Source organism: Lacerta agilis, chromosome 15, assembly GCF_009819535.1.
Source record: "Lacerta agilis isolate rLacAgi1 chromosome 15, rLacAgi1.pri, whole genome shotgun sequence".
Lineage (NCBI taxonomy): Eukaryota > Metazoa > Chordata > Lepidosauria > Squamata > Lacertidae > Lacerta > Lacerta agilis.
This window is the reverse complement of record NC_046326.1, coordinates 28,818,183-28,829,546: the sequence shown is the minus strand read 5'-3', so window position 1 is coordinate 28,829,546 and position 11,364 is coordinate 28,818,183. Positions and strand designations below refer to the sequence as shown.

Sequence of the window (11,364 nt, the reverse complement as noted above, 5' to 3'; positions counted from 1 at the left end):
GGTTATATCACCTGTCTTCTGTATATGTGACATAGTGGTGGAGCAGTCCTACTCTTTCTGCCACTGCTCCCCACACCAAGGTGGGTGGGCATAGCAAGGGATGGGACTCTACCAAAGGTAACACCTGGTTTCTGGGGCCTAGAATGAAGATTTTATCAGCATCTTGAAGATGGCAAGAGTTCTCCTGTGCATATACAAAGTGTGCTTCAGTCATTATGGTCAGGTATGCCCGAGGCTTCTCTACTCCACCTTCTATAGCAGGATGGAGAGATACTTTTCTTCTAGGGTCTGCCCCGCGCATGTGCAGAGAGCATTTCAGTCACCAAAGTGAGAAGGAACGTCATATGGAAGGATCTTCTCCAATCCTGCCATCTCCTAACCACCTTCTTCATTGCAGCTTTCCTTGTAAATGCTTCTACCAGGAATTTTGTCAATGGGTTGATGGATATACCCATTTCACAGAAGGGCAATTGAAGCCAAGAGAGTTGCCCAGCACTTTGTGGTGAATGAAGCTGGGCAAGACATCTTGAAATTCAGGCTTCCTCCCACCACCACCTACGTCCACAAGATGTTTGGGTCTCTTTTACTGCCCTGTAGGAGGCGTGGGGGATAAATTCTGTGGGTGAGACTATCTAATTTGCACATTCCCAAACAACCTGAGAACCGAACCTTTGACATACGCACTTATATGAATTTTGCAATGCAGTTCTCCAGCCAAGTAACAAAAATGCATTGTTGTTAGGCAAAGTGTGCCTAACATTGCATCTACAGTATTAGCAAAAAGAACATGCCCAAAATGCATTATATTATGTGAAACCGTTTTACAAAAAACAAAACCCACATAGAGCCAGGCCAAAAATTGCACGCAACAAACTGCATGTAAGTGTGTGCATTCAGAGCTGACGAATTCTCGTGAGGACTTTTTGGAATAAATAAACAAATTGCAAACCGATGTGGAAACATGCAGAAGCAGACTGCGGGAATGGAAGAACAAGGACCTGAAATGCACAGGCTCATCTGTTCCACTCCTCCTTTGCAAATGTGGCAACGAGAGCATTGGTGTTGTTGTTAGTATTTTTTTCCTAAAGGTCAGGGGTCCGTGACCCTCTTGGCTCAGTGCCACTTTCAGGCCACTGCTCCCTGTGTTGCAGAGCACCGGTCCAGGTGTAGGATGTCTGAGCACAAACAAAACTGAAGCAACCGCTTAGCGGGGGCTGGCTGGCTACGGCCCAGGGGTTCAGCTGCTTGGAGCTGGAACCCTTTGGAGATAGCTTATCTCCAGACTCTCCGGCTTAATTTCCACCACCTCCCCCCACCCCGCTCTCTCCCCCACCCCACCCTTAGTCCTGTCTGTTCGGCAGGGACCCGTTTCCGCCGGCTCCCGTCCTCAGGGCCCCTCACATTCCATTCCAAGACACCCCCCGCTTCCAAGACCCATTCCGACGAGGGACCCTCGTCCCCCTCAGTTAAGTCCCACAACCTGACTGCCTCCTGGCCCGTCCTCTTGGCGTCGGGCCTTGATGCCCTGCATTGGTCCGGGACATCTGAATTCGGCCAGAACTTTATTCCCCTCCCTAAAAGGAGGGGGGGAGCTGCTGTACCAATCTGGATCCCCCTTCCTCCAGCTCCCTCCCCCTTTTCCTGAAATCTCTCTTGGCAGCAGAGCTCGCTTTTGGCAACAGATCCCACCCGCGCTGGGGAGAGAGAAATTACAAAGGCAAGCCAGGCTCTTGGAGAGAGAGAGATCCATCTGTGTGTGTGTGTGTGTGTGTGTGTGTGTGTGTGCCCCCTCTCCCAATGACGTAGTGTCCTGAGCCTTGTCCCCTCCCCTCATCCCTCCCCTCTCTCCCCCCCCCTTTTACATCCTTGGAAGCGGCAATTAAGCAGCTCCGCTAGGATAAAACACTCTGGCGGCCAGCGGGCTGGGGCATTGCGTCGAGAGAGATGGCCAGGCTACGGACTCCTTCCTTCCTTCCCGGGGCTATCACTGTCCTCCTGCTCTCCAGTCTCCCGGCTTCGTGGCAAGGAGGTAAGAGGCAGCGGGAGCAGCAGAGAAGGCTCAGTACGAAAACCGCAGACAACCTCTGATCAGATGCTTTTCCCTGGCCCTGGAAGGGGTCGCCGAGCCGCCTCGCTTCCAAGCCATCTGCGGCGGAGGCTGCTCAGTTTGGGCACCTGACCTCCGTCTTCACCCACCTTCCTGCCTTCTTGCAACAGGCCACTTAGCTGTCACAGCCTCCTCTGCCTCTGTGGTGCAAAGAGCAGGATGGGGGGCAAGACTGAGAGGAGTCATCTCTGCCTCCCTCTGCTGTGGGTATCTCTAGCTCCTGCCCCACTGGTGGGCAAATGCCGTCGCACCTTTTAAAAACTCAGTGCCCCCCCCCCCCCCCCGGAGCAAGACTCGCTGCTCCATATCTCAGACATGCTGCAGGGACCAATCCCTCTACCCCCTGCTTGTTGGTGACGAGGGGCAAAAGTCTGGAGCCCCCAGTACTGCCCCTCACCATCTCCAGGGTCTCTGAAATCCGGGTGCACCCTGGAGGTGGCTGAGGTGCTGCCTGCCCACAGGGAGTCACTAATATTACCTTGAAACCCCCCCCCCCATGAAAAACTTTAGGTGTATATCATAGCGGTTGAATGGAAGGGGGGCAGGATATGAAGCCAGTGGACTCCAGGAGAGGACAGGAGAGGCTTAACTGATTCCCCAGAAGGTGTTTGCCAAACACCAAACCTCAGCCCCTGGATGGTGCAAGCATGTAATGCAATGTCTCTGAGCAGGTGCAGAGTGCATCGAGGAGCCATAGCCGTGCTTTGGGGATTGGGGCACAGAATGTCAGAGTAAAAAGGGTTCCTCTTGAACCCCAACATTTACTTTCATCTTCTGTGGTGGTGGTGGGGAGTTACCTCCCTGCTCCCCCCCCACACACAAGTGAGTTTGGTCATTGCTCAAGAATTAGCTGTGGTTCCTGCTTTGCAGGGAGTTGGACCAGTTGAGCCGCTGAGTCCCTCCCAGCTCTACAATCCTATGAATTATTGCATGTCAGAAGGATGTGCCACCTGCACGGCCCACACAGTTTGCACAGGTCACTCTCCTGTGGTGACGACGTGGCTCTTCCCGGGCGACTACAGACATTTTGCCCAGTCGGAGGGCAAAGGGAAGCCTATGGGGAGCGGGAGGGCAGGATCCAAGTGAGGTTCCTGCCTTGCACCCGATCCAGAAAGGGGAAACAGGCAGGAGAAGTGGGTCGTGCCTGTAGGATCCCATGGGGTTCATCAGAAGGGACGCCCCCATCCTGGACGCCTTTGCCCCAGCTCTGAGAACACCGCGGTCCCGCCAAACAGGCGCTGCCTTTGCCTGCAACTTGGGTGTCCTCTTGGAAAACATGCTCTTCCCGGGTTTTGAACACAGCAAGAGGCATTAATGAAACACACTCTCTTGCTTTTCTGTTTTGGCATTCCCCGCGAGATCGTACTGTCTCCCCTTGCCGCCTTCAGGAACTGTCATCGCTTCAGTCCAAGCATGTGGGGTGATGGCTTGAGGATCCCATTAAAAAAAAAATCTCTTTGGGAAGACTCAGATCTGATAGGCTGGAAGAATTCCCCATCTCTGGGTCGAACTAGATAGAGACCTGCTGTTCAGAAGGCTGGGCTTTCTCACTCAAGCAACCTGCTTGACAGATAGCCTCTGCATCCAGTAGGCGAAGGATTGCCTAGGGCTCAAATGTAGGGTGAAGAAGGGCAAACAAGGATCGCCAAGGTCAGGGCTGGGGAGCTGGTGACCCCATAGACATTGCAGGACTCCAACTCTCTATTATTCCCCATCGTTGGCTGCTGGGAGCTGGAGTTCAACTGGGTCTGTAGGGTCACAGATGTTCCCTTTGTTGTAAGGGGCCGGGGGTGGCAGTCCAACAGCCCTTGTAACATCATGGGGGAACCTGTGAGGTAGCTGTGATGGGTGAAGCAGGCCCACTCAAGTCAACTCGGTTCCCTTCCAACTCTACAATTGTGATTCTAAGTCTCGCTTCCGTGGGGCAAGAAGCATTCCCCATTCTTTCTCTCTGGAGCACTCCCAAAGTGAACTAGAGGAACGCACATGACCTGTCTCCATCTGTTCCTTTTGATCGGCTTTTTCCACGCTGGTAGACCAAAGTCGTTTTTCTGCAAGAGTCCATTTATTTCCTTCCTTCCTTCCTTATTACAGTGGTACCTTGGTTCTCGAACTTAATCCGTTCAGGGAGTCCGTTTGACTCCCGGAACCATTCGAAAACCAAGGCACGGTTTCCAATTGGCTGCAGGAGCTTCCTGCGCTCAATCGGAAGCCACAGAAGCTGCGCCGGACGTTCGGCTTCCAAAAAACACTCGCAAACCGGAACACTCGCTTCCTGGTTTGCGGCGTTCGGGAGCTGATTTGTTCGGGAGCCAAGCCGTTTGGGTACCGAGGTACCAGTGTAAATTTATTTCTTGCCCCTTCTTCCCAAAGGAGCCCGGGGGTGGGGGTGAGAAGGAGGTCCCCAAATCAACAGAGAGACCCTGACTTGGATGGGCAGCGGGATCCTTCTTCAGAGTGAAACAGCTGGCTCAGGCTGCAGGCAGCAGTGCCCTAACCCCTCTGCCGAGCCCCCTAAGCTAGCCTCTACTCTGTACCCCCTAAGCTGCACTGCTGCCTCAGGAAGAGCTGAGGATCTTGTCAAAATAAGAGTCATTCGTCAGTCCAGTCAGATTCTGTCAGGGCCACTGGGACAGGGCAGAGATCTCGCCCTCCAGCCCTTTGCCTCGGGCGGTAAAATGTCATGACCAACACCCCATCACCCCTAGTCAAGGGTGGCAAGTCAGCTGAGAGGGCAGGGGGTGGCCAGGCTACTTGGCATGCCCAACTGGGTCCTTCGTCACCTTGCCACCGTCAGTGCTTCCCTGCCACCAGAAGCAGCTTCCTCTTCATTTTGCCCAACGGCAGAGCTGGCCCCGATGCCACCAGGAAACTCCTGGCTGGAGCTGGGGGTGCCCTTTGCATGTTCTCTGTTCAGTATGAATTGCTGCAAGTGTGGCAGGGCATTTGGAGTGTGCAAAGCAGGTGCCAATTGGGATTGCTCCCGAGTATGGCTGCACATGCATATGGGTCCCAGGTTCTGTCTCCAGCTGGGAGAGAACCCTGCCTGAACTCCTAGAGAGCAGCTGCCGGTCAGTGCAGACTGTCCTGAGCTAGATGGACCAAAGGTTTGACTTGGTAGAAGGCAGTTTCCTGTGTTCCTATGAAATAAGCCAGATTCTGCCCCCCAACCTCTGCTTTTCCTGGGCTCTCCTGGGGTGTAACCAGATAATTAGCCTGGATAGCTTAGTAAGTTGGTTACAGCTGATAATGCCAAGGTTCCAGGTTCGATCCCTGTATGAGACAGCTGCATATTCCTGCACTGCAGGGGGGTGGACTAGATGGTCCTCAGGGTTCTTCCAGCTCTACAGTTCTATGAAATAGCATCCATGAAACAGTTCGAAGGTTCAGGACCCTCAGGTCCATGATATGGATTAATTTCTGGGCATATGAAGATGGTGGCTGGCTGGGTTCCCAACAACAGTTTATAGAGGCCCATAAGCACCTTGCAAGGAAAGGGGAGATTGTGGTTAAAAAGTGGGGGCAGGAAACCTGGGACCCGGGGCTTGGTCCCCGCTAACAACACCCCTGTATTTTGCCACCATTCCTCCGACAGCCGTTTCTCCATAAATATTTATCAGGGAGAAAAGAGTCTCTGAAAGCCAGAGGCATGCCTGCACTTTTTTGCCCTTCCCACAAAGGTGTGTCGGTTATGACAGACTAGATGCCCCTTTGGGTCCCTTCCAACTCTACAATCCAGCTATTTCCTCCTGCCTAAACAGGAGTGCTGTGCACAAAAGATCTCATGAGAGTTGGCAGAGCTCTGGTTTCCCCTTCTTTCATTCCTGGAAGGGAAACAGCCACAGAAAAGGGAAGCGGGCGCCTCAATAGCTCTTTTCCTATTCGCCTGGGGTGAGCCGAGATTGCCTGCTGGCTGACCACAGCTCGCAAATGATCAAGAGGGTGGTTTTTCCTTTATGAGGTGCTAGAGTGCTTAGAGATTCCTAACAGTGGCTAGTAAATTCTTTTGGTAATGACAAATATGTTTTTGTTTTTAACGCGAGCTAGTATTCTCTTCTGTGGTCAGAAGGTCAGTTTATGTCTGTAATTCCTGCTCTGTGTTGCTTTAGGCAGTGGTTAAATTGGATTTAACTTCCCCCTCTCACACAGACACCCATTAGAAACGCAGCTCCACTCAGGGAAAAAGACCGCCACATTTTCCTATACATTAAGGATCCTCAAGGCCTTTTCACACTCACCCGCCGTGTTCCGAAGTGAGCGCCAATGAATTAAACTGTGGAACTCCCTCCCACTGGAGGCAGTGACAGCCACCAATATGGACGGCTTTGGAATGGAGGAATTCACAAGCTATTGGTGGCTATGAGTCATGATGGCTCTTCTCTGCCTCCACAGTTGGAGGCAGCAATGCTTTTGAGTAATAATTCCTGGAAAACGAAGGAGGGGAGAACGCTCTTGTGCTTCAATCTCTGCCTCTAAAAGTGCTCTGATGTCTTTTTAATTATTGCTTTCTGCCAGTTTGCTTTCATTATTCTGCATTTGATAGGTTGGGCGCTGTACTCGAATCCCAGCTCTGGAGAGTCCAAATAAATTTAAAAGAGAATAACTTGCAAATACACCCACCCACGCCCACCGGAAATGATCCAGATTTGCATAAAATTTGCACCTGCTGATTGTTATGCATTGATGAAAATTTAGGGACAGTGACCATAGTTCCAGAAGAAATGCAATAATCTCACCCCAGTGGCCAAGTTAGCAGAGCCTGCAAGCTTAACCAGCTTTCCAAGTGCTGATGACTGTGGACGGCTCATTTCAAGCCTCCCAGATCCCCCTTCGGAGAGTTCGTTAGCGCTAAACGGGACTTGGACCAGCTGGTTCAACGGTTCTCAAACTGGATAGCACTCCCTGGCAGGTGGTCAGATTACCTGGGGGGCGGTGGTGCTGAGATGCAAGGGTGTGGCGGGGGGTGGGCGGGCGCTGGAGGTGGAGATGACCACAGCCTTTGAAAAGCTGAGATTTTTGTGGTTCCTGCATTGCCAGGGGTTGGATTCTTGGGATTCCTTCCAACCTTGCAATGCTGTGATTCCGTCAGTTTTTGTTGCATTGATCAAAATAGTTTTAAATGGGTTTTGAATGAATGTGCAATTAATTGTTGGTGCTTTGGATTTTATTGGGGTCTTGCCTTGCTTAGTGGGTCACGCAAACCACTATTCTGAAAAATGTTTTTTTGTAGTGTTTTTTTGTTTGTTTGTTGCTGGTCAACAGGGATGAGTTTATTTTCTCTTTCAGGGAAAAAGGTAGGGTGTAAATTAACATGTGATAATAATGATAATTGTTGGGGGGGAGGTGACCCCAAAAAGTTTGGGAAACGCTTTTCAAATCAGAGGACCGTTCGCTGCAAAATAGGGCACATATGAGGCCACTCTTGTCCCAGGAGAAGTGGCCTCCCGTCGGCTGATCCTTGGCGTGTTTACTGGGAGGTAGCTCCCACTTGGTCCAAGTGGCCTTCCTCCCACATTGAAGCATTCAGAGAATTGCAGGGAAATTGCTTAAGGAAAACAGGACGGCGGATTTTTTGAGTTTGGCAGGCCTTCAGACCCTTTAACAATTCTGAGGAATCAGAGCTTGGGTTCTGTTCCAAAGCAATCTTTAGAGTTCACTGAGAGCCTACGTCTAGGAACCATGCACTCCGCAGGACAGGACTGTTATATATGTTGCAGGCACTGTGCAAAAACTTAAAGATACAGCAGCTCTGCTTGCAGGATTGCAGGCTGATGGGCCTCTGCAAAGCAGTAGCTAGGTCACAGGCTTCCTCAAACTCGGCCCTCCAGATGTTTTGAGACTACAGTTCCCATCATTCCTGACCGCTGGTCCTGCTAGCTAGGGATCATGGGAGTTGTAGGCCAAAAACATCTGGAGGGCTGAGTTTGAGGAATCCTGCTGTTAGGAGGATAGGAGGTGGAAGGGGAAGGGAGGGTTGCTTAACCCCTCCTCCTCCCGCCCTCCCCTTGGCTTTCTCCCACCTTGTTTTTCCCTCCCGCCAAGAGGCTAGAAATACATGTGTCCGGCTGCCTTGGGAAGCAGAAGGAGGGAGGCAGGGAAATGGCAGCGGCTGGGAGGGAGGGGCAAACGTTTCTCGTTTTTTTCGAATCGTAATCATAGAATTGTAGTGTTGGATGGGAGCCAAAGAGGCGTCTTCTCCAACCCCCTGCAATCTGAATTTCAGTTCCCCACATTTCGACATCAGTTTGCAAATTTTAGTGATAATTTTTTTTTTTTAAGTCCTTGTGAAAATTGAAAATTCATCAGCATTTTAGGACAGATTTCTCCTAGCTGGGTATGCCTGAGGGAGTTAGGGGTGTTTAGCCAGCAGAAGAGAAGACTGTAAACCGATAGGATAGCCATCTTCAGATATCTGAAGGGCTGTCACATGGCAGACGGAGCCAGCTTGTTTTGCACTGCTCTAGAGGGGAGGATCCAAACCAATGGATCCCATTGTCAAGAAAGGAAATTCTGATTAAACATTAGAATCTGATATACCTGAAGGAGCATCTCCACCCCCATCGTTCAGCCTGGAAACTGAGGTCCAGTGCCAAGGGCCTTCTGGCAGTTCCCTCACTGTGAGAAGTGAAGTTACAGGGAACCAGGTAGAGGGCCTTCTCGGTAGTGGCGCCCACCCTGTGGAACAGCCTCCCACCCGATGTCAAGGAATTAAACAGCCACCTGACTTTTAGAAGACACCTAAAGGCAGCCCTGTTTAGGAAAGTTTTTAATATTTGATGTCTTATCATCTTTTTAATATTCTATTCTGAGTGGCCTGAGTGGCTGGGGAAACCCACCCAGATGGGCAGGGTACAAATAAATTTTATTATTATTATTATTATTATTATTATTATTATTATTATTATTATTATTATTATGAACTTCCTCACAGTAAGAGCTGTTCAACAGCAAAATGGACTCCTTTGGGACGTGGTAGGCTCTCTCTCACTGGAGGTTTTAAAAGAAAGGTTGGATGGCCACCTGTCAGGGATTCTTGAGCTGTGATTCCTGCATTGCAAAGGGTTGGACTAGATGACCCTTGGAGATCCCTTCCAATTCTACAGTTCCACAATTCTCTGAAATCTTGGAGAGCCCCTGCCAGTCAATGTCAGCAGTACTGAGCTAGATGGACCAACAAGCTCAACTGGCTCTACAGAGTGACAGACTCTACACAAGGCATTTCACTGTGTTCTTATGAGTGGGGCCTCCATCTACAGAGGAATTCTACCCCTGAGAACAAAATTATGGGAGACAAAACAACAGGGCTTGGTTGTCATCTGCAGGTTCCTCTTCCATGGTTCCTATGGAGCCTCTGGAGGCAAAAGGAGGAGGCTGGGCTCAACGGGCCAGGAAGGGAGGGAGAAAAAAAGGTTGCTCCATCAACAAAAACCTCACAGATTTTTGGAGCTGGCAACAAATGGGACTTGCAAGGCTTTGGAGGTGGTCGGAAACTGAGCAGCTGCTTGTTAGAGCTGGGGCAAATTAGCAGCCCCAATGTTTTCCTTCCTGATGTATCATGGGCCCAGTGTTATTTCTTATGGTGTCCTCGTGAAACCTCTTTTGTTAAAGAAGAGGTCTGCAAGATAAGATTAGGACCCTTACTGGGCTTTCTATCCTCCTTCTGTAACCAAAAAAAGGATTGGGATCTCAGGCTTGCATGGAGTGGGGGGGGGGGAGAGGAAAGTCTCGCCTCCCTGATCCCATAAAGATATTGTGTTTTTCTCGTTCCTTTCCTTCCCAGCTTGCATGCCCTTCATGTGTTTTCTTAAGCTGTTCAGGACCTGGCAAGGCCTTGCTTAAGCCGTTAAGTCAGTTTCTTAAGCTGCCTCTCCCCTCCCTCGTGAGTAGCAGGAGCAGAGGAAGGCTTGGGAGAAATAATGCAGCAATTGGCATCAAGGCACCCAGCTGATAGCAACAGGCCCACTGTATTCTGCTTAACGCAAGTCAACAGTGTGATGCAGCAGCAAAAATGGTTAATGCGATTCAGCAGAAGTCAACTGTCCAGATCAAGGGAGGTAATAGGCCCAGTCTAGTCTGCCTCGGTCAGACACCACCTGGAGTCCTGTGTCCGGTTGTGAGCACCCCTGCTTAAGAAGGGTATTTTCAAGATGGAAGGTGTGCAGAGGAGGTGACCAAGATGATCAAGGTTTTGGAAACCAGGTCTTATGAGGAACGGTTGAGAGAGCTGGGTGTGAGTTTAGCCTGGAATAAAGGAGACTGAGACGTGATATGAAAGCCATCTTCAGATACCTGAAGGAAGATGGAGCAAGCTTGTTTTCTGCTGCTCCAGAAGGCAGGACCTGAACCAATGGATTCAAATTGCAAGAAAGGCAACTGACAACACATTAGGAAGACCTTTATGGACAGAAAGCTGTCCTTCCTTGGAGGTTTTTAAGCAGAGGTTGGATGTCCCATCTGTCAGGGATTGTTTAGCTGTAATTCCTGCCTTGCAGGGGTTCCTTCCAACTCTACAGTTGAATGATTCTATTATATTACATTTTTTTCTTGACTTTTTCCCAAGGAACTCATGACACGGTAGAAAGCCTTCTCAATCACTTGAACATCAAAACAACCCTGCGAGGTGGGTGCATCATGCACCGAGACTGGCCTGAAGCCGGACACTGTGCTTCATGACTCAGTGGAGATTTGAACCCAGTTTTCACTGATGCTAGTCTGACCCCCCCACAGTGCTGGGTTGGGGGGGGGGTCTGTCAATTTCTACCAATTTATCATTTTCCCAATCTTCAGTTTCCCACGTTTTTATATCAGTTTACAGATTAGTCCTTAAGAAAAATTGTCAACTTTTTAATGCAAAGCAATTTCCCCTTCCATAATGCTTGGGTGTGTTTTATTTTTATTTTTTATTTTTTACTATTAGAGGCTTTTTAGCCACACTCCGGTACCCCAGAGTATGGATTTTTGTACACATAACTTGGCTGGAGAACTGCATTGCAAAATCTGGAGATGTTCAGATTTTGAAGGACGGGTTCTCTGTTTCAGTTTGCATATTGTTTTGTGTCAAGTTCAAATTAGGGAGGCTTGCTTTTCAATGCAAACTGAGCTGGATTTCTCTACTCAACCCTAGTCATAGCTCAGTGGCAGAGCATGCAAATGTTCCCAGGTTTGATTCCTGGCATCTCCAGGTAGGGCTGGGAGAGATTCCCTGCCAGAAACTCTGGTGAGCTGCTTTCAGTCAACATACTAAGGTGGATTGACAG

General features: G+C 50.0%; 1 protein-coding gene across 2 annotated transcripts in view; it reads left to right on the top strand.

The window, feature by feature from the left end:
• Positions 1-1,848: 1,848 nt before the first annotated feature.
• Positions 1,849-11,364, top strand: part of ELN (elastin) — a 61,588-nt gene continuing 52,072 nt past the window's right edge. For both annotated transcript variants that reach the window (XM_033171906.1, XM_033171905.1), the window contains exon 1: positions 1,849-2,029. In XM_033171906.1, the coding sequence (XP_033027797.1) occupies positions 1,945-2,029 (85 nt within the window). In that variant the 5' untranslated portion in view covers positions 1,849-1,944. The remainder of the gene's footprint in view (positions 2,030-11,364) is intronic.